The 21004-nt window shown below is 45.2% G+C and overlaps 1 protein-coding gene across 4 annotated transcripts in view; it reads right to left on the bottom strand.

Moving 5' to 3' along the window:
• Positions 1 to 21004, bottom strand: part of FRMPD1 (FERM and PDZ domain containing 1) — a 92721-nt gene that overhangs the window by 9623 nt on the left and 62094 nt on the right. For 2 of the 4 annotated variants that reach the window (XM_077345526.1, XM_077345527.1), the window contains exons 3-12: positions 20391 to 20548; positions 19304 to 19406; positions 18386 to 18431; positions 15518 to 15625; positions 12353 to 12448; positions 10385 to 10510; positions 9670 to 9789; positions 6250 to 6386; positions 2644 to 2770; positions 2083 to 2178 (exon numbers count right to left, since the gene is read on the bottom strand). In XM_077345526.1, the coding sequence (XP_077201641.1) occupies positions 2083 to 2178; positions 2644 to 2770; positions 6250 to 6386; positions 9670 to 9789; positions 10385 to 10510; positions 12353 to 12448; positions 15518 to 15625; positions 18386 to 18431; positions 19304 to 19406; positions 20391 to 20548 (1117 nt within the window). Of the gene's footprint in view, positions 1 to 2082; positions 2179 to 2643; positions 2771 to 6249; positions 6387 to 9583; positions 9790 to 10384; positions 10511 to 12352; positions 12449 to 15517; positions 15626 to 18385; positions 18432 to 19303; positions 19407 to 20390; positions 20549 to 21004 lie in introns of those variants that run through there. The other 2 variants (XM_077345528.1, XM_077345529.1) reach the window with 2 other exon arrangements.

Genomic DNA, 21004 nt, shown 5'->3' with positions numbered 1-21004 from the left:
TTGTTAGACAGGCCAAGTTGGCTGCCATTCTCTCTGGCCTCAAAAATGTACATTTCTGAAAAGTTCCAAACCGTTTAAGCATTTTGGGCTATCTTCTAAATTGGGGGTCCCCAATCTTTCTGAGCCTGTGGGCACATTTGGAGTTCTGACATGGCATGGTCAGCACAACAACAAAATGGCCGCTGCAGGAGGTGGAGCTAGTCATAAAATGGCTGCTGCAGGAGGTGGAGACAGCCACTTTAGAGATATGGTGTAGATTTTTGTACTGTGGTGGCAGTTGCTGCCAAAGCAACATTAAAAATATCTGCACAGCCAATAAAATTTCCACTAGTTAATCAGAAGCCTTGCTGGGTAGAAGCCCCCTGCCCCCCGGTCTCACCCTTTTCCTAAAAACACTTGGCACCATGATTTAAATATGCTGTGAGTTTGGAGTCTTGATACTGAGCAGCACTGCCTGTGATCAGAATTCAGTGCATATATTCAGTCCATGGGACTCCTTTGGCTGTGATGGGGGCAGAGATGGTAACAGTTTACAGTATCCTGGAATAAGAAGAGAAAATCGCAATGCAGGGAAGAGGTGCAGAAAACGCCCATATGGATGCTCTGTTGCCACTGTGCATGCTTGCACATGCGTAGTGGCGATGACTGCAGAACAGAAAACCCTTGCTATGGAGAAGCAGCCTTTAAAGAAATCATTTCTATTGGATTTGATTTATACTGTGTTTTTGATTTCATGTCTTTCCCATAGTCCTAAACTATCTTTTCCAACCACTGGGTAGAAAGATGGGGAACAAATGAACAAATTACTAGCTAGGCTGCATTACAGTGCTTTGAGGCAAAGGGGCAGAGGGCTTGGGTGGATTTGCACATTGCTGAATACTGCATGATCGTTACACAATAGCAATCATTTGCAATAGGATTGTCCATGCAGTCAGGCCAATAAGTTGCCATTAATGGCTAGTGAAATCCTAGTGCGATATCTAATGGTGCGTAAATGCAGCATGGGATGAAAAGGAAAGGCCGCTGCACACGCTGCCCTCCCTTCATGGAGAGAACAGGATCACGATCTTTGTCAGTAACAGGGCACCCTCCCTCCTCCTTTCTTGGCTTCCCAGAAGCTGATTGGACACAACAGCCCTGGCTGCGGTCCAAAGACAACAGTCAAAAAACAAAGATAATTGTGCCTCCTATCCGTGCTTCGGTTCCCTGCCGATTTGTCAGCAGCTCTGCAGCGACTGCTGCTGAAGAGGGAGAAGAGTGCTACTGCAACCATACCTTTAGGGCTTTTATTGAAAGAGTGACATGCCAGAAAGTAGGAAGGGGAGTGAAGGAAATGGCATCAAAGAGCTCACCCTCCGTGAACCCTGGCAGCTTTGCTGCATCATCCAGTTCCTGGCAGGGAAAGCAAAGCCATCATGTTTTGCTCCCTGCCAGGGAAGTCTTTCCTCAGATCCATTTATTAGGGAGGGAAAAGGCTGGTACGAGAGCACACTAGCATCCGTGGTGCAGGTGGAATCTAACCCACCTTGGTAAGGTTTTGTGTACAATGCAATTTGTGCTAGAGATATTTGTGTGGATCCAAGCTAGGCTAATGAGCCTGGCTTTAACTTAAGAGCCTCATCTGTTGTAGGAAATTGCCTTAGGCTGGAGGAAGGCTTCTGAGATTGCTCAGTGGAGAGGCAGGACGGTGTCAGGAGCCACAATGGGGTCCGCAGTGTGGTGCCCATGGATGCCTTGGCACCAGCTGACACCTTTCCTGGTGCCCACTGAATGATCTTAGAAAGTGGCCAGAGCCAAATAGGACTCTTGCTCAGTAAGGCTTCTAATTGGCCAAAGGGTTACTTCTGTAGATTTTGAGATTTGCTGCTTTGGCAGCAGTTGCCACTACAGCTTAAGGCTCTTCACTGTGTGATAGGAAGTAAGGTACAGAAGGCGTTTGGTGGCAAAAAGTTTGAGGACCCCTGATCCACACCATTTAATGCAATGGGATACTGTCAGTTTTGTCAAGAAGAGAGAAAAGGGGAAGATGGATTTAAGAGCTTGCTTTTTTCACTAGATTTATTAATTTAAAAAAAACCTTACCATGAGAGTAACATTAAAGATCTTCCCTCCGAAGAGTTTCAGGTCTCCAAGAATCTGCAGGTAACAGAGGCGCACCTGTGCTGCTGAGAGGAGGTGCTGCAATTTTGGAAAAGTTATGACAATCAGTTCCTGCAGGGCTTTTGGGGGCCTTGGAATCATTGCGCTAACCTCTAAGCAGATGCTCAAAAGTCATGGCTGACGTGAACCTTTTACAGGGCAATTCTGTGCGAATCTGGTGATGGAAAGTGCCATCAAGTCACAGTGGACTTGCAGCCACTCTAGTATAAATCCACCATGTTCAAGGGTGTGTGTGATTTTCACTGAGTCTCCCTTCCCATGACTGACCATTGACTTCTTCCTCATGTCATTCGTGGATTCTTCACCCATCTCCCGAGAGCAGCATTTTGGGGGAAATTTTGGAAGAAGAGGTGGGGAAGCTGCACTCCAGAAATCCTTTCTGGCCACAGAAACCTTCCAGGGGAACCCAACCAAGGCACTTAAGGCTACCTTAATTCTACACATCACACCTGTCTTTCAAGAGATGTGTAAGGGCAACAGTACCTTTTGCCTGGGATCCAGCAAAAGTTGATTCCTCTTCATGTGAAAGCTGATGGCCTTTTTGATGTCTTTGCCTCTCATGTTTCGGAGTAATGTTGGGGAGATAAAATTTTCTATTCCCCAGTCTTTCCTGTAACAAAATCGGGGTGGAGGGGAGGCTGAGATGATTATATTTAAAATAACCATCAAGAAAAACACTTTGCTGAGGTGGCTAAAGATGTCGTCCTGAGAGGGTGGCAGGGCATCTGCTCTGCTATCTCTGAAGCCTGACAGGGGTCAATTGTGCAAGCAATTGGCAGAAAAGAGGAGGGGTACGCAAACCCCACCTCACCTTTCTACCCAGGAAGTTCTTGGGGCCGTCTCCAATCCTTTAGGGAGTATATCTCCCTGGATTATAGGCTGTCAGCGTTTCAGGTCCAGAGGACGACTGCCATTTTCTATCTCGGACTTTCTTTTCTTTCTTTAATCTTAAAGTATCTGCTTCAACCCTACACGATGATTTACCACAAATGAACGTTTTGAACTAAGGGGAGGACATCGGCTGAGTTCCAAAACATCATTTACTGCAAGTATCTCTCGTTTTTCTTTCTCCGTCTCTCTTTCTGCATCAAAGCCCTTTGTTCCCCCCCTCCTTTTACTCTGCTCTGCCCGAAGCCACCTCGTTATGAGGCAGGCTAATTCTCCTAACTAAGCAGAAGAAGGACTCAAATCAACTCGAATTAATTGGCAAAAGCTCTTACTCCAATTGTTTTGGTTTTCGAAGATAAGAGATAAGAGCTGTGAATGGGAAGATCCCACGAGAACTCTGTGCCAGCACGAGAATACCTGCCTTAACTGACTTCAATACGTCACATGCCAGAGGATAAAACAGAGGACCTCTACTGGCCACTTGTAAAATTGTTTGAGGCCGTTTTTTTTTTAAAGTCAAAATCATGTCTATGTTAAAAAGATTGGCTCATCTAATAGAGATACAAACCCAAGATTACAAAGTATTTTTAGATGGATTGGTCAAAAATATCTCCAAGGAGATCCAAGATGGCAAGGAAGAAGTCTCCAATAGGAATGATGGATCAATAACAGTGGCTGATGACAGCTTTAAACAAGGTGGAAAACCAACAGCAGAAGAGAAATCTGAAATTCATATCTTCAAGGAGATCCAAGATGCCAAGGAAGAAGTCTTTAACAGGAATGATGGATCAATAACAGTGGCTGATGACAGCTCTAAACAAGGTGGAAAACCAACAGCAGAAGAGAAATCTGAAATTCATATCTTCAAGGAGATCCAAGATGCCAAGGAAGAAGTCTTTAACAGGAATGATGGATCAATAACAGTGGCTGATGACAGCTCTAAACAAGGTGGAAAACCAACAGTAGAAGAGAAATCTGAAATTCTGGAGACGGAAAATGGGATGCCGGAGTTCTGCAGCCCAGAGAAGGACACCCTTTTTAAAAAGACATACAGCCATCTCAAAGCAACAGTGTACAAAAATCAATCAAAAGAAATATGGATCTGCAGTGAAAGTAACCGATTTAAAGGAGCTCTTTGGGGAAAAAATTGTATTGATACTGGAGTCCAGGAGGTGCAACGGCCTCAAGATTTATCGATGCATATTCTGCGGGAAAGAGTACAACTGCACTTTCTACGCCAAAGGCCAATGGGACAGAATATAACTCTACAGGAACGACAAGATGTAGCAAGCCTCGAAATGAGACCCCCTTAAAAAGACCGAAAGCTCATACTGTTTTATGTTTAATGTTATACTGTATTTTATATTTCCATTTTTATGAAAAAGGGGAAGCAGTGTCTCTTTCTCTCTTGTTTCTTTTCCTTTGTAGGCATATAGGTAATATAATCATTAGTGTTGGAAATATAAAATGGGGTTCTCCCCCCTTATTTTTTCTTTCTTCTATTAGTGTATTGTTCTAGGACCAAAGCCTACACTGACCTGTAGAAAATGTTTAATGTTAAGCTTCCAACTTAAATCTGAAAATATACCTGTCAGGATGGCTCTTAGAATGGGTCAAGTATAAATTGTTTTGTAGATGTATCAGAATTAAGGATAAGGAGAAGCTATAGAAGACTGAAAGCTTATATTGTTCTATGTTTAATGTTAAGCATTTAATCTAAACCTGGAAATCTTATTATTCTCTGTATTAACAACATATACTGTATCCCACATTGCTATTTTTATGAAAAAGGGGAAGCAGTGCCTTTTTTTTCTCTTGTTTCTTTTCCTTAGTAGGCATATAGGTAATATAATCGTTAGTGTTGGAAATATAAAATGGGGCTTGCCCCCCTTATTATTATTTTTTATTGGTGTACTGTTATAGGGCCAAAGCTCATACTGATCTGTAGAAAATGCAAAGCTCTCAACTTATACCTGTCAGGATGGCTCTTAGAATGGGTCAAGCATAAATGGTTTGTAGATGTATCTGTATTAAGGATAAGGAGAAATTATGAAATCCTTTTGTAATTTTTTTTCTTTGTACATCTTTAAGGCAAAGCCCTACTTTCCTCTCCCTTCATCAGGGTATTGATACAGGGCCAAAACTCATACTGTTCTATAAGAAATGTTTAATGTTAAGCATTTAACTTAAACCTAGAAATATCTGCCAGGATAGCTCTTAGATTATATCAAGCAGTTAACGTGAGGTCTACGATCTCTCAAGTAAGTTGATTAGTAATAACTTTTCTTTTGTATATCTAAACAGGCCTTTTTTTTTTTAATGTAGTGGAAATGTGGATGGCTCTTAGACTCATGGCTCTTAGAGTTTTGGGCAAAAGTTTATATCACTGTGGAGTCAAGGTGGGGTCGTATATTCTCAAATGATGATTATATTTTATTTACTGCTTTTTGTATCAACAACTCGTGTTGCATCCTATATTTCTATCTTTATGAAAATAAAAAAAATCATTACAAAAAAAAAACACTTTGCTTGTGACACTTGACAGTAGTAGTAAAAATGTCCCCCAAACTCTCATTTAGCTGGGCAAACATCACAACTGTGACACACTCCAGACATATCTCCACATGGGGGAAATGCATAATATGCGAGGTCACTCTTAATAGGAACTGAATGCAAGATGTTTGCTACCATGTTGCAAGGTGGGCCACTGAGTTAGTGAGAAGTTTCCTATGTTCCTTTAAAAGTCCTCCTCCGAAGCCTTGCATCTCTAACAATCATATTTGGTTTTTAAAAGTCATGTGGAATTGTTGCTGGAATAAGCAATAACACATGCATGATTCAAAGACATATGAAGAATATCCTACAGGGGGCATCACAGGAGATGTGTTTGTAGCCTAGTTAGATTAGGAACTTCTTGATATTTTTTTCAAATTATTTCCTCCTGTGCCCTGATTGGCTCAGTTGGAGAGTTCCTGCTCCTTTGAGCCACCCTTCCTCCCTGCTTGCCTCCAGAACCAACAGACAGAATGAATGCAGAACAACAGTTAGGCAGTTAATTAGAACTCTCTCTCCTCTTTTTACACAAAGTTGTTTCTCTTCATAATAAAAAAACCCTATTTTATTATTTTAATCTTAGCATATTTAAACCCTGCCAACAATTTTGACCACTAGAAAAACATACGCCTCCACTCTTCAACTTACTCTATATATTTTAGGGATACTTTCTGTGGCTGAGCACAAGTGATAGTCCTCTCTTGGATGTGGAGGGCTGCCAACCGCAAAGCGACGCTGCACTTCATCTCCACGGCAAATCTCTCCTGGAGCACGTCACTGCAGCTCTGAAACGGACAGCACCCAGTCAGCATGCGGGAAGAAGCACACTTTCAGTTCACAGGAAGTGAGTCTGCCCTCTCTCCCCACAAGCAATCACTTCTGTTCTTAGCAGCAAGGGCAACAAATTTGACTGACTAGCTTCTGAGCTCTGCCGAGACGGGCAGGGGAAATTATTTCCCGCACGCCAGTTCATCATAGGGACAAAGGAAGTGAGATGCTGGGAGGCCCGTGAATGGAGTAGCTTACAGGTGGCCAAACTGTAGCTCTCCAGATGTCCATGTGATACAATTCCCATAGGCTCATGGGAATTGTAGTCCTTGGATGTCTGGAGAGCCACAGTTTGGGCACCCCTGGACTAGATGAACCTCTGGTGCTGACCCAGCATGGCACTTCACGGTCTTATGTATCTCCCCAGATTTTTTGTTATGGGGGGTACAGATATGCAAGTTTTGAATCAGGGTTCCAATGCATTATGCAGGGTTTTGGACTAGATGACCCTCTAGGCCCCTTCCAACTCTACAATTCTATGTTTCTATGTAACCATTTATCCCCCATTCAGTTTTCCTGTCTGCAATCGGACCCTTGGAATTGTTTGTTGTCCTTTTCGAGAGGGAATAAAACACAAGGCTCCCTCTGTGTGGTTTATCATGTGTCCCCCAATGGGGTAAATATCCCGCAACTGGTCAAATGGGGCCCTTAATGACTGCATTATCCAGCAGCGACTTGCCCTTGTCAACAGCCCTGCAGTTAAAAAAAACCCAACCCCACACATCAAGCTTCCCAATCCCTTTGAACGGTGGTGTGCAATGGAAATGTCTCATGCATTCAACCACGATGTGTTGAGTAATCACAATGAGAGACAGAGATATGCACACATGTACGGGACTGGGGCATGATCCTTCAGCAGACATCTGTTACTGCATGCTTCGTGAACACTAAGAAGCCTCATACTGACCCTTAGACCAGGCTTTCTCAGCCAGGCTTTCAAGAGAGCAATCCTGTCTCCTCTCAACCTCCTCTTCTCCAGGCTGAACATTCCCAGGTCCCTCAACCTTTACTTATAGGGCTTGGTCCCCTGACCCCGGATCATCCTCATCACTCTCCTCTGAACTAGATCTATTCAACCCCACCACTCTAGTGTGAACCATACAAAGCCCAGCAACAGAGAAGTCATGTGGGATCTCTTCTGGTTCAGGTCTTATTCTCGAAGGTTGTACCAAACCTAGGGAGATTCCTTCCTCTGGAGGACTTGGCCAAGCAAGGATAGTTTTCTGAAAACACTGACGGTAAAGCTGAGTTTAAGCTAATTTTCTGCAGATGGGATTAAGCCACTGACACTGCAGTGACAGACTGGATAGATGTTCCAGAAGTTTTGAAAACTAGACTGCAATCTACTGAGAAGTCCTCCTGGGGCAGCCCCATTGAAATGACGGAGGGTTACCCCAGAGCATAAAAATGCCCTTGGTCCTGTCCCTTTTTCTCAGTGCAGCAAATACCTGACTCAATGGGACAAGCGGACTGCAACTTAAAGGAACGTGCCCACGGGGAGCGCTTTTCGTGTCTAGTCTTCTGCATTTCAGCTGGTATTTAATTAGGCTGGTTGCGGTTTTGATCATGTTGCAGGTGTGGCCACAATGAGGTGGAGTGAAAACATGGAAACAAACCACGACCTTAAAATGGTGCACATTCAAACTGAAATAACAGTTCAAAGGCAAACATCTGCAGGTTTGTATTTGTTGCTTCTAGGACCGGACACAAGCTTCTATTGTCCACATTGTACTCAAAGATAAATGGTGTGACATCTAAAAGACGGGTACAATCCAGACTAAATAAGGTGCGAGAGAGGCAAATACTTGGATGAATGTCTATTGGTTATATTAATTTAGCCAGATTTAGCTCATTCTGGGTTTGAGTCCCATACAGTTAAGGCCAGAGTTACCTTGCAAAGAGACTAGCCTCCCTGCCCAAAAGTCTACCGGTGGGCAACATCTTAAGCACTCCAAATGGCTCCCCTGGGGCAGAAATCCATCTTAATATTTTATACAAAGAGGCAGACACAGGTTTTCCAACTGGACTAGTTGAACTGTAAAACTGAATTTTAGATTTTAGACTATTTTCCATTTAATCCCTTTGTTTCAAATTGTTATTGTAAGCCGTCAAAGAATAAATACATACCTAATACGTCTATTTACCTTTTAAAACAATGGTGGTGGAAAACACTGTTGAGTCACAGCCAAGTTATGGCAACTCCAAGAGACCTTTTGAGGTGGTTTGCCGTGGCTTGCTCTAGCAGTTTCCAGGTCTCCCCTCCAAATACTAATCAGGGCCGACCCTTCTTAGCTTCTGAGATCTGACAAAATCAGGCTAGCCTGGGCTATCCAGCTTGGTAGAAGCAGACTTAGTAGCCATTCTAATAACAGTTGCTCCTTCCAAGACCGTCAAGCATTCAGAGCAGGCTTCCTCAACCAGGGTTTCTTGATGGCCCTAGAAAGGTTTCCTGAATGGATGGGAGTTAATTGATTATAGATATATATATTTCAAAATGTGTTTTCTTGGGTGATATGACCATATATGGTCATGTCGACCTGCACCCCCATAAATGGCCAGTGATGGGACTGGAAGGGTGGGGAGGGGCTCCAGGTGGGCGTGTGCACGGTGATGCTTCCCAACCATATTCTGCATGATCGTGCCACTTCTTGGTTTTTTTGAATCCTGAAGAATGTTTCCGGGGTTCCTCAATGGTAAAAAGGTTGGGAAAGACTGATCCAGAGTGACAATATATTTTCTGCAGGTAATGAAACTCCAGCGACTCACAAACCATAATGAAGCACTGGGCTGAATTTTTAAAAAAACCCTCCATTCACAGCCCTAGTTTATTTCACAGTATTATTTTTGAATTTATATATTAGGGCACATATAATTTGGGTTTTTCCTCTCATTTGGTATTTAAATAAAACAAGAAAGAATTCCAAATGTGATTAAAATTCCATTGCCCTAAGGTTTTCAGAAGCTGTACATTTGAACATCCATCCCAACCAAAATCACATTTGATATCTGAAAATAATTTTATTTTCCAAATTTGAAAAGCACCATTCCTGCCGACAGGGACATGATGGAGACAGTGAAGGGGTGTCAATATGAACTTCTCAATGGGAGGTGAAGGCACCACAAGTGTTATGAAAGAATAAAACTGGAGCAGTACCTCTCAGGGGTCAGCCAGGTGTGGCTAAAGACCCAAACCAAGGCAGAAAGGGCTACAGTCAGACACATGATGCATTACCACTTCACCTGCAAGTAGAGATATTCAAAGGCAACTGGATCTTGCTGCAACAGATCCAGTGGATCCCTGGGTATAAAACAGACTCTGAAGAGGCACCGGTAATTGTGAGATTCTTTCTTCTGGACTACCTGAAAGGGAGAAAAAGAAAAGAAAAAGAACCAGTGTGGGGTATTAGACCCAGAATTCTGCTTTCTGACGGCCAATGTTTTCATTTTAAAAAACAAGTTGCTAAGAAGGGGCCAAATCAGAAGGCGTGTGCCTTCCTGGATTGGACAGCATACAACTGACAACTGTACAGTCAGCCTCAAACCAAGGCCTGATCTTTGATACCTCCTTGGCCATGGAGGCTCCGGGTTGCACACCTGGAGTTTTTCCATCTAATGCCAAGCTAATCTACTAGCACCCCAGAGCATCTTGCTACAGTGATCCATGTGATGGTTACCTCCAGGCTTGATTACTGTAACCCACTCTACACGGGCCTTCCCTTGTCCCTTATCTGGAAATTGCGGCTGGTCCAGAATGCAGCCTCCTGGGTTCTCCCACAAACACCATGGACAGCCCACCTAAGATCAGGTTCTGCATATCTCAGCCATAAGTGAAAAGGTTAGAATGTAACCATCAAGAGAGACAGATAGGGCTTCCCTTGGAACAACCAAACAGCATAGTTCTGAGATGCCAGCAGTTGCCCACTACTGATGGGAATGGGAATACATGGTAACTGACCTGCGTGATGAGTTCATCGTCATGAAGAAGGTACATCTTCAACACATTGTATTGCTCTTCTAAGACCAGGGCGAAGTGTTCAATGCTTCGAATGGAAAGCTTTTCTTTCAAAGTGAGAATAATGTCCTGCCAGTTATAGACGGCAAAGAATGCACCTTAAACAACATGTCAACCCCAAAAAATAAATTGATGGGTTTCCACACATAATGCACTTTCAATGTGCTTTTGCAGCTGGATTTTCCTGTGTGGAGCAGGAAGATCTACTTTTAAGGTGCACTGAAAGTGAATTATCTAACACAGTGGTCCCCAACCTTTTTTAGGCTGGGGACCGGCAGGGCATTGGGCCGCGGCCGCAGGGACCGCGCCCGCGCGGGCCACGCCCACGCTTCGGGCCGCGCCCGCGGATCGGGCTGCGCCCGGCCGCGCCCGCCGGCCACACCCGCGAGCCGCGCCCGGCCGCACCCGCGAGCCGCGCCCGCCGGCCGCACCCGCGAGCCGCGCCCGCTGATCGGGCCGCACCCGCGGGCCGCGCCCGTGGATCGGGCCGCGCAGGCGCGGCCTGCACGGGCACGACCCGGACCTGATTCCTTCTCCCCGCCCTCCCGCAGTAAGTAGCTTCCCGGGCTGCAGGCTTGCGGCCCGGGAAGTTTTTTACTGCGGGGGTGGGGGGGCGGGGAGAGGGAGCCGCGGCCCGGCGCCATGGCCTTTGCGGCCCGGCGCTGGGCCGCGGCCCGCAGGTTGGGGACCACTGATCTAACATGTGCAGAATGGGTCATCAGTTTTCATCAGTGCCTACTCAACGGTCCCATTTGCAGTTATTGTGAAGGGGAAATGGCTACACCAGGAGGATTCAGGGCACAACTGAGGGAACAAAACAGCTGATAGTCAAGCCACAAACATTGCCTTCCTCAATACCCTGTTAAAATGAACAGGAGCACCATGAAAACCCAGCAGTGTCCCTGATTCACCAGCCCGACTATTGCCATGGACTAATTTAAAGGATTACGTAACACTGAAAATCTCACTGCTTTCAATCAGATCAAATCTGCAAAACGCAAATATTCCCAGAAGGGTAAGGTAGAAATAATTTATTCATTTATTATTTAATTTTTAGACCGCCACTCTCTGGGGACTCATGGCAGGGTATAATATAATAGACATTTGGTTGAGGTCAACCTGAACCACTGCTTCCTACTGCCCACCCCCCTGAGCCTCTCTCCTACGACAATCTCCACAGGTCCACCCAACCCACTGGGCCTTCAGTCCGAGTTGATGTAACGTTCTCCCCAGTGTTCTACCATTCTATAATGTTGTTTATTGTTATCACTATATTATTATTATAAACGGAGTTATTTGTATCATTCCTGGTTTATGTATACCGCCCTGAGCCTTCGAGGAGGTGTTCTATAAATATAATAAATAAATATAATAAATATAAATAAATAATAACCTATAAAACATGATAAAACCCCATCCCATAACAAAACAACAAAACAGATAAAAGAGGACAAAACAAGACTGGCGGTATAATCCTCCCCCCCCCCCATCCCTGCAGCTGTCCACCCCCCAGGGTGGGGTACGCTGAATGTTATTGCGTAACCTGAGGAGGGTCCCCCGTTATTCCTAGCTCTCACCGCAACCAAAGACCTGGCGGAAGAGCTCTGTTTTGCAGGCCCTGCGGAACTCTGATAGTTCCATTAGGGCCCTCAGCTCTCCAGATGTCCAAAGGATTGGCCAGTGGGCTATATTTCTGAAGGGCCAGTAGTGTACGGAGTCCCAGCAGTTCTTGCCAGTCTTGCAGGCTGCTCAACCAGGCTTGCTCAAAGGCCGTTTCTTCTTTCTAGGTTATCCCTGCTCCACACCCTATTTCCAAGATACTCGCCATCCCAAAATGTGGAAGAACATTGAACTGCGATGCACAAGCTCCTACATTCTACATTCTACATTCACTCCCAGTACAAAAAGTACCTTCACGGTTGTGCTCGCGTCGAACTTGAAAGCTTTCGTCTGCCCGTTTTCCAAGTACACCTTGAGAACGTTGGGCATACACAGCAAAGAACTTCCCTGGAAAACCAAAAGACAATCTTTAAGCAGCGGGCCCCTTGATTCTAGTGTCCTCTTTGGCCTGACGTCACCTTGCACGATGTCAGATGACCCACAATCAAAGAAAGAATACAGCCCTTTACCATACAACATAACCTCGCTTTCATCAGCCTGAATACACCTTCCCTGCTATATCCATCTCATGCCAGCTGGGTATCTTGGTTAAGAGCGGTGACCAGTTTAGTGTAGTGGTTAGGAGTGCGGACTTCTAATCTGGCATGCCGGGTTCGATTCTGCACTCCCCCACATGCAACCAGCTGGGTGACCTTGGGCTCGCCACAGCACTGATAAAACTGTTCTGACCGGGCAGTGATATCAGCGCTCTCTCAGCCTCACCCACCCCACAGGGTGTCTGTTGTGGGGAGAGGAATGGGAAGGCGACTGTAAGCCGCTTTGAGCCTCCTGTAGAACACAAGACACATTTAAGATTCTCAAAATTCAATTATTTGCAGAAGGACTTTCTTGTGATTTCCAGTGTAGGTTTCCATGCATTGTCTGTCCAGTGTAACCTAAGGCCAGATGCACAGTAAGGGAATGAGGAAAGAGGCAGAAATACTAGAGGAACAAGTATTCCTTGGTTTCCAGTTTGATTTGAGAAATCCCAGTAGCAGCACAAAAGACAAAACAAAGCATGGCAACACAAGATGGTGGATGGGGCAGACCGATGAGGGGTGCCTATGTAAACTTTATAGTGCAAGGGCACCACCATGTAACATTGATGCTACACCTGTGAGATATACCATAGACCAACCATGACCCGTGTTGAGTCACAGCCCATATATTGAGAGCACTTTCAGCAGACGTGACAAAGCTCCAGAATTCATCATTTATCCTAGCAATAATCCTTGGATGACCTGACTAGCACATATTACTTTGCCACAAGGCAATAAACAAGACTTACCCTGGAAAATTAAGACTTGAAAAGCATTTTTGTCTCATCAACAATTCATGCCCTCAAATGAACAGTTCATATTTCAACTGTGTGAAAGGGCTGCTGGGCTTTTTCCAAACAAAGCTTGGTTTAGCAGCAGCGTTCCATTAAAATAACGATTGTGGTGTTTGCATTATTATTATTATTTTTTATAAGCAGGCTGCTATTCAGTTGTTTTTGGAAATGTACTAAAATTACCTGGCATGACCCCTTTCCATGATTGAAAAGGGATGCCCATGGGGCAGAAGAGAGCCCTGTTTACCCCTTTGCTATGCGCCCATGGACACATGCACCAGGTTGTCATAGAAAATGGGAATACTTTCTGCATCCCCCATCTATCTCTCCCATGCTCACGTTCCTTGGTCGAATTTGAATATGAATAAGAAAGAGGCACTGATATATCGACACAGACCTTCTACACCAGGGGTAGTCAACCTGTCGTCCTCCAGATGTCCATGGACTACAACTCCCATGAGCCCCTGCCAGCATTTGCTGCATTTGCTGGCAGGGGCTCATGGGAATTGTAGTTCATGGACATCTGGAGGACGACAGGTTGACTACCCCTGTTCTACACACTGTAACGGTCTGGCCTGGTAAGGAAATGAAGTGGAATGGAATTTTTAGAAATGGGTGTTGTGCCTGTGCAAGAAAACATCAATGTCCCTGTTTTTATTCTAAAATGTATAACCTGTCCTTCCACAACTGAGCCAGTGTGGTGTAGTGGTTAAGAGTGTTGGACAAAGATCTGAGATATCTGTATTCAAATCCCCATGCCATGTAATATATGAAAAGGGACAGTCACATACTCTAAATCTACTCTACCTCACAGGGTTGTTAGGAGGAAAAAATGGAGGATGCTGATGAAAGTCACTTGGGGGGGTCCATTGGTACCTGGCTTGGTGTAGTGGTTAAGAGGAGTGACTTCTAATCTGGAGAGCTGGGTTTGCTTCCCCCCTCCCCTACATGCAGCCAACTGGGTGTCCTGTCATAGTCCTGTTAGAGTTGTTCTCACAGAGCAGTTTGTCATTGCTCACTGACCCCCACTTACTGAACAGGGTGTCTGTTGTGGGGAGAGGAAGGGAAAGCAATTGTAATCTGCTTTGAGACTCCTCTGGGTTGTGAAAATGGGTATAATAACCAACTTTTCTTCTTCTTCTTCTAAATGAAGCAAATATATTACAGTGCAAAACATACATACACCCTCCCCCCACGCTAGCGCCTGTTGTATTTCAACCTACAATGGGCTTTCATTCTAGTACTCCTATAAAATACCAGTAATTGTGATTTTATATTCCATTATTATAAACAGCACTTAGAGGTTTGACTGACTCCACAATTATCCTTTTCAGACATTACAAGCACATGTCCTGCATTGTGCAGTGGGTTGCACTAGATCAGGGGTAGTCAACCTGTGGTCCTCCAGATGTTCATGGACTACAATTCCCATGAGCCCCTGCCAGCATTTGCTGGCAGGGGCTCATGGGAATTGTAGTCCATGAACATCTGGAGGACCACAGGTTGACTACCCCTGCACTAGATGACCCTGGAGGTACCTTCCAACTCTGATTCTATGATTCTATGTCCTGGGAGCCCGCCAAAAAGAGTTTGCACTGCTCACAGTGCTCCTATTACACATAGAAAATCCCCATCGTGCTCTATTCGCACAAAATGGTGACTGCATCTCTCAGGAGCCTCCCATAAGTGGGCTCTTGGTATGGGACATCTGAAAGGGACTATTGTGGTACTGTAGGAAGGAATGGAAAACGATGACCTTTTCTTCTAACAACGTGCTGTGGCTTGGGTTGTTATTTTTACCGCACAATCGCCCAAGCTTCCCTCAGTAACTTGCAAAGGGATCCCCAATGAGGGCTTAGCAACACGCAAATGCATGTGGAGGTACCCAAATGCAAAGCCAGGTCACGAAGGAACTAAATTCTTAAAAACAGATTGTCAGCCCAATCAGACCTGTTCTAACCCAGCACGTAATTTTGTCCACGGCCTCCCAAATGGATTTCCCCCAGTTTTCACATGAGAGCACGAGTTTCGATCACAGTCCTGAATCTCGTTTCTGATCGCTTCAAGACTGTGTCTGCACAGACCTGAGTATGTCCGTTCACCACGACTTCTTCTGCAAAGCGGACCTTGACGGGGTTCGTCTTCAGCCGGGCTCTTTTCTCTGCTGTAAGAAAGGACGATTTAGGGCCACCCTGGAAAACAAGGGCATTGGGTTCACAAGTTAGGATGCAACATATACTCGGTCAGGTCTGTCGCTACTTATTTTATGGGATCTTCACAGGGATTGAAACAGTCCACAAGAATGGCTAGGCTACTGAATCTACAGACTACCAGAACGGCCTTGTTCAATCAGATGGCTGGTTGCATTCTGTTTCTAAAAGCAGGGAGCCTCTGGGAACTCACAAGAGGGCCACCCTGTTTTACCCACAGCATCTGGTATCCAGAGGTATTCTGCTCCTGAGCATGCACTATCACAGGCAAATATCTGTTGACAGACCTGTTTTTTACAAGTATGTCAGAGTCTTTTTCATTGCCTTCCAAGCTAAAGGTGGTGAGGTCTCCATGTTAATTGCGCGTTACAGAAAGCCACATTCACCTTGACCTATGCTGGTGTTCCACCACCATCTTTTTAACCTAAACTAAAAGGTCAAACTGTTTTGCTGTTTCTTTTTAGGGAGACATTCTTATATCTTAGTCAGGTTTTTCAGGATAGATTAAAGAGGCTTGTTGGGCCCTGGGAGAACACAGAGCAACAAGAACATAAGAAGAGCCCTGCTGGATCAGCCCAGTGGTTCATCTAGTCCAGCATCCTTTCTCTCACACACAGTTCTCCTGGAGGGCCAACAACAGGGCATGGCAGCTGAGATCTTCTGATGTTGCCTCCAAGCACTGGAATTCAGAGGTTTACTGCCTCTGAATGGAGAGGTTCTGTTTAGGGTACATGGCTGGTAGGCTTACCCACCATGAATCTATCCAATCCCCTTTTAAAGCTGACTATGCCTCCTGCAATAACCATATTTCAAAGCAATTTGGATCAAACCTAGCATAAAAACGGAATTGTATTAAAAAACCAGTTTAGGAAATTCTATCCTGCCACCCCTTAGTGCAGTGATCCCAAACATGGTGGCTAGGGGCATCAATCATGGTGTCTACTGATGTGTCTCCTGACTCCTGGTTGCCTCTTAATTCTTTGTCATAAACTTCAAAAGATCCTGAATGGAACAGAAACAAAGGAGGCTTTTGAGTCACTCTATATCAACTGAAAGAGCCTCTTGTGGCGCAGAGTGGTAAGGCAGCGATATGCTGTCTGAATCTGTCTGCCCATGAGGTTGGGAGTTCAATCCCAGCAGCCGGCTCAAGGTTGACTCAGCCTTCCATCCTTCCGAGGTCGGTAAAATGAGTACCCAGCTTGCTGGGGGGTAAACGGTGATGACTGGGGAAGGCACTGGCAAACCACCCCGTATTGAGTCTGCCATGAAAACGCTAGAGGGCGTCACCCCAAGGGTCAGACATGACTCGGTGCTTGCACAGGGGATACCTTTACCTTTACCTTTATATCAACTGACTTGGCTAATTTCCCCTCTTCGCAGCTATTTTATGACTGGAGCTGTCTTTCCTGGCAGCCATTTTATGACTGAAGGTGGCTCTCCTGGCAGCCATTTTATAGCTGGAGCTGGCTCTCCTAGTAGCAATCTCTTGGCAGCCATTTTATGACTGCGGATGGGTCTCCTGGCAGCCATTTTGTGGTGACAACCATTTCCCAAAGTTCCAAAATTGCTTGCATGCTGAACAAGGCTGGGAGTCCCTATTCTGGGCTAAAACAGAACCAAAGATGCAACAGTGAAGACAAAAATTTGAATTCTCAATGGCTGGCGTCACTGGGGGCTAAGAAGAAACTTAGCCTCCTTTCCACCATCCTGGTGGTGTCCACTTCCTATCACATCCATGAATGCTTTGACCCTTTCTCATGGGAACAAATAGCAAACTAGTTTTATCCATTGCATTGATTGTTATCCTGCTCTTTTGCCAAGTAGTATATACCCCCACACCTCCTCCCATTTCTCCACATAAGGAAAATTAAAAATAGAGATAGTAAGTTAGACAAGAGAGGAGACAGTCACTGGGGAGGAGGGACTAGATTAGGGCCATGGTTCTGAGGGGTTTTCCTGATTTAAACTGTCCCCTCCTCAATCTGTCCCCTCCTCAATCTCCTCAACCGGGGCAACCCTCCTCCTGTCTGATTTCCCCCACGGCTGCTGCTAATTTTTAAATAACCACAGGAGATCTGATCAAATATCCTACAGTCACTTGTAGTCTGGTCACGAGAAGGAATCTGAATCCTGGTCTGAGAACTTCACACTATACGTCACACACAGGGGTACATACGGGTATCTGGCAACCATTTCAATAAGAAAAAGCTTGTTAAGGGTGTAAGTGGGAATGGCTAAATAATTGGGGGTGAGAAGATGACAATTTAAGACTGGGGCCCGTAACCTTTTTGAGCCTGAGGGCACCTTCAGAATTGGGACATAGCATGGTGGGCACAAAATGGCTGCTGCAGGAGGTGGGGCTAGCCACAAAATGACTGTCATGGCTTACCTTCAATCACACAGTGAAGATGTTTGTTCTGTGGGGGGCAGCTGCTGGCAAAGCAACATTTGTGGATCTGCACGGCCAATCAAACCTCTAACAGCCAATCAGGAGGCTTGCTGGGCAAAGCCCCACCTCTGGGCCGACCTTCTGAGATCCGATGAGAACAGCCTGGCCTGGACCATCCACCCAGCAGAGTGACAGGCAATTTGTTAACGAGTGTTACACTCTTATGATTCCTAACTCTAGGATTACCTCCTGGAACATCCCTTTTGTGACCTCAGGTGCATACCCAACAGGAGGCCAAACCCTTACCCTCCAAAGAGCAATTGAAACACCAGTGGTACATGAAGGCAATTTACCGAGGTGCATCGGAGGACTGTAAAGCGGAGAGTGTCTTCTGAGTCCCTGCAAGATAAATACAACAGTTGCTGCCTGGAGGGGGAGAATGCACTTTTTTGCAGGGCAGAAGCTATAACCGTCTTGAGCCCACCATGGGAGAATAATGGTATAAAAAACTAATTAATATTATTATTATTATTTCAATTAACAAAGGTTACAAAGTCTGAATAAAATCCTCAATAAAACTCCCATTATAACCCCCAACAAAAAACAAAGATCCAAAAATACAATCAAGAAAAGATACAGTGAATATATTGTTATTGTATGCCTTAACAGCAGCCAGAATGGTGGTAGCAAAAGTTTGGAAAACAAAGGAGACCCCATCGCTGGAGGACTGGAAAATGAAATTATTGGATTTTTCAAAAATGGCTAGACTCACAGCATTGTTCAAGGACACAGACTTAGAAAAGTATAAAAGTCAACGGAGACCATTTTGGAATTATATGGGGAAAACATATATAAATTTGGAGTGGGAATCCTCAGTTGAGATTTAAATAGGAGGTTCAGAATTTGTTTATTTGCATTTGTCTCAGTGTGCAAAAATTATACAATATGTTGTATAAAGTGTTACTGGAAGTTTAATCATGTTATATTGGAAGACTACAAGATTTATGTTATTATGGAAATGTATTATTAATAAAGTTACTAATAAAATTTAAAAAAAAGAAAAAAAAAGAAAAGATACGGTGGAAAAAAACGATGCAACTACAATCCATTCCCCCACCAAGAATTCCATAGATCTGCAGTCCACCGAGCTGGCTCTCAAAAGACAAAAACTTTGCAATTCTGGGCCAGCACAAATCCCTGGAGCGAATCTAAGCAGCGATTTGGATCCAGGACATCGTATTCAGCCCTATAAACACGTCCTCATAAATCACCTTAGAAGAGCAGCTATTTGTTCACCGGTGGCATCTTCCACGGCTTCGTTGTTTATTGCAAGAATGTGATCCCCGGGCAGAAGCTTCCCATCAGCAACGCTGCCTGCAAAATGTCAGGGCCTTGTTAAGGAAGGGGTTCGCTTCCCCGCTTTACAAATCATCCCGAATGACAAGCTAAGAGTCACCAAGCTTAAGGCTGGAGGAAAAGAAGGAGACACGACACAAGACAGGCTAACTAGGCAGAGGCCGCCAGAGTGTCCAGGCTGCAAGGCCTGAGCACAGCTGTTAATGACAGGGCATTTGGGAGGCCATTCATTGAAAAGGTTGCTATAAACTGGAAGTGGCTTGATAGCACGTAGCACAAACCCAAGAGCCACCGGAAAGAATTTGGAGTTCTCGAGATCTGGAAATGCAAATCAAAAATGATCAAAGATTCCCTAATACAGGGGTAGTCAACCTGGGGTCCTCCAGATGTTCATGGCCTACAATTCCCATGAGCCCCTGCCAGCGTTTGCTGGCAGGGGCTCATGGGAATTGTAGGCCATGAACATCTGGAGGACCCCAGGTTGACTATCCCTGCCCTAATAGACTCTACAGCGGGCTTTCTCAGCCACGGTTTTGTGAAACCCTGGGGTTTCTTGATGGCTCTGGAAGGGATTCCCGAATTAATTCATTTTGAATATAATTTTCAAATCTGTTAAACATTTATCAGGTGATATGACCACATGTGAACATGTCGGCCAACCCACCCCTCCCAAAATGGCCAGTGATGGGCCTGGAGGGAGTGGGAAGGGGAGAGGCCCCGGGTGGTGTGTACACAGCTATGCTTCCCAACCTTATTTTGCATGACCGCACCACTTCTGGGGGTTCCTGAAGCCTGAAGAATGTTTCAGGGATTTCTCAATGGTAAAAAAAAAACTGAGAAAGGCTGCTTTATAGGGTGGAGTTGTGGTTCAAAGGTAGAGCATCTGCTTGGCGGGGAGAAGGACCCAGGTTCAATCCCCAGCATCTTCGCTAGAAGGATCTGATGGTAGATGAGGAGGAGGGCCCTGGTATGGGAAGAAAGAGAGAAAGAAAAGGGACCCACCTGCAGCCACTGTTGTGATGAAAAAGGGAGGATTCTGGGAAAACGCAAAACCATAATGTCCAAGCAACACATCTTTCTGGATCTCCACAGTGACTTTCACGCGACTTGCAGCTTGCCGGCATTCATCAGAAGACTGGTCGCTCACAGATGCTCTCCCTCTGCAAAGGTAGAAAGGACGGCATTGGAAAGGGATGCACAATTGCCTGAAATATCTTCTGCCCTGACGTATTCCTGCACTGATACGTCCCCACATGCACATCAAGAATGACAATGATGCCTGAAAGACTGTCAATTTACAACCTCATTCTCCCCCTCTGTTTTTATCCTCACAACAACCCTGAGAGGTAGGTTGGGCTGAGAATGGGACTGTGTCAGAGTAGGGATTTCAATGCAGTCCAGCAGTCTAACCGCTGCTCCATGCTAGCTCTCTATCAAACTTACTGTGGCCAGGCGCTTTCATAACCAAGAGCAACATCATCAGCAATGGGAAATTTCCCCTTTCCATCTATTCCATGGCCTAGGGGGCGGGGGGTTGAGGAAGAAGAACCACATTTGCAGCGTGGCTGCGAGAGCCTCTCTGCAGAAGAACCCCCCAGTTTCAAAAAGGTTGGACC

The sequence above is a fragment of the Paroedura picta genome, chromosome 7 (assembly GCF_049243985.1).
Source record: "Paroedura picta isolate Pp20150507F chromosome 7, Ppicta_v3.0, whole genome shotgun sequence".
Lineage (NCBI taxonomy): Eukaryota > Metazoa > Chordata > Lepidosauria > Squamata > Gekkonidae > Paroedura > Paroedura picta.
The sequence above is the reverse complement of the archived record's forward strand: the minus strand, read 5'-3'. Positions and strand labels throughout refer to the sequence as shown.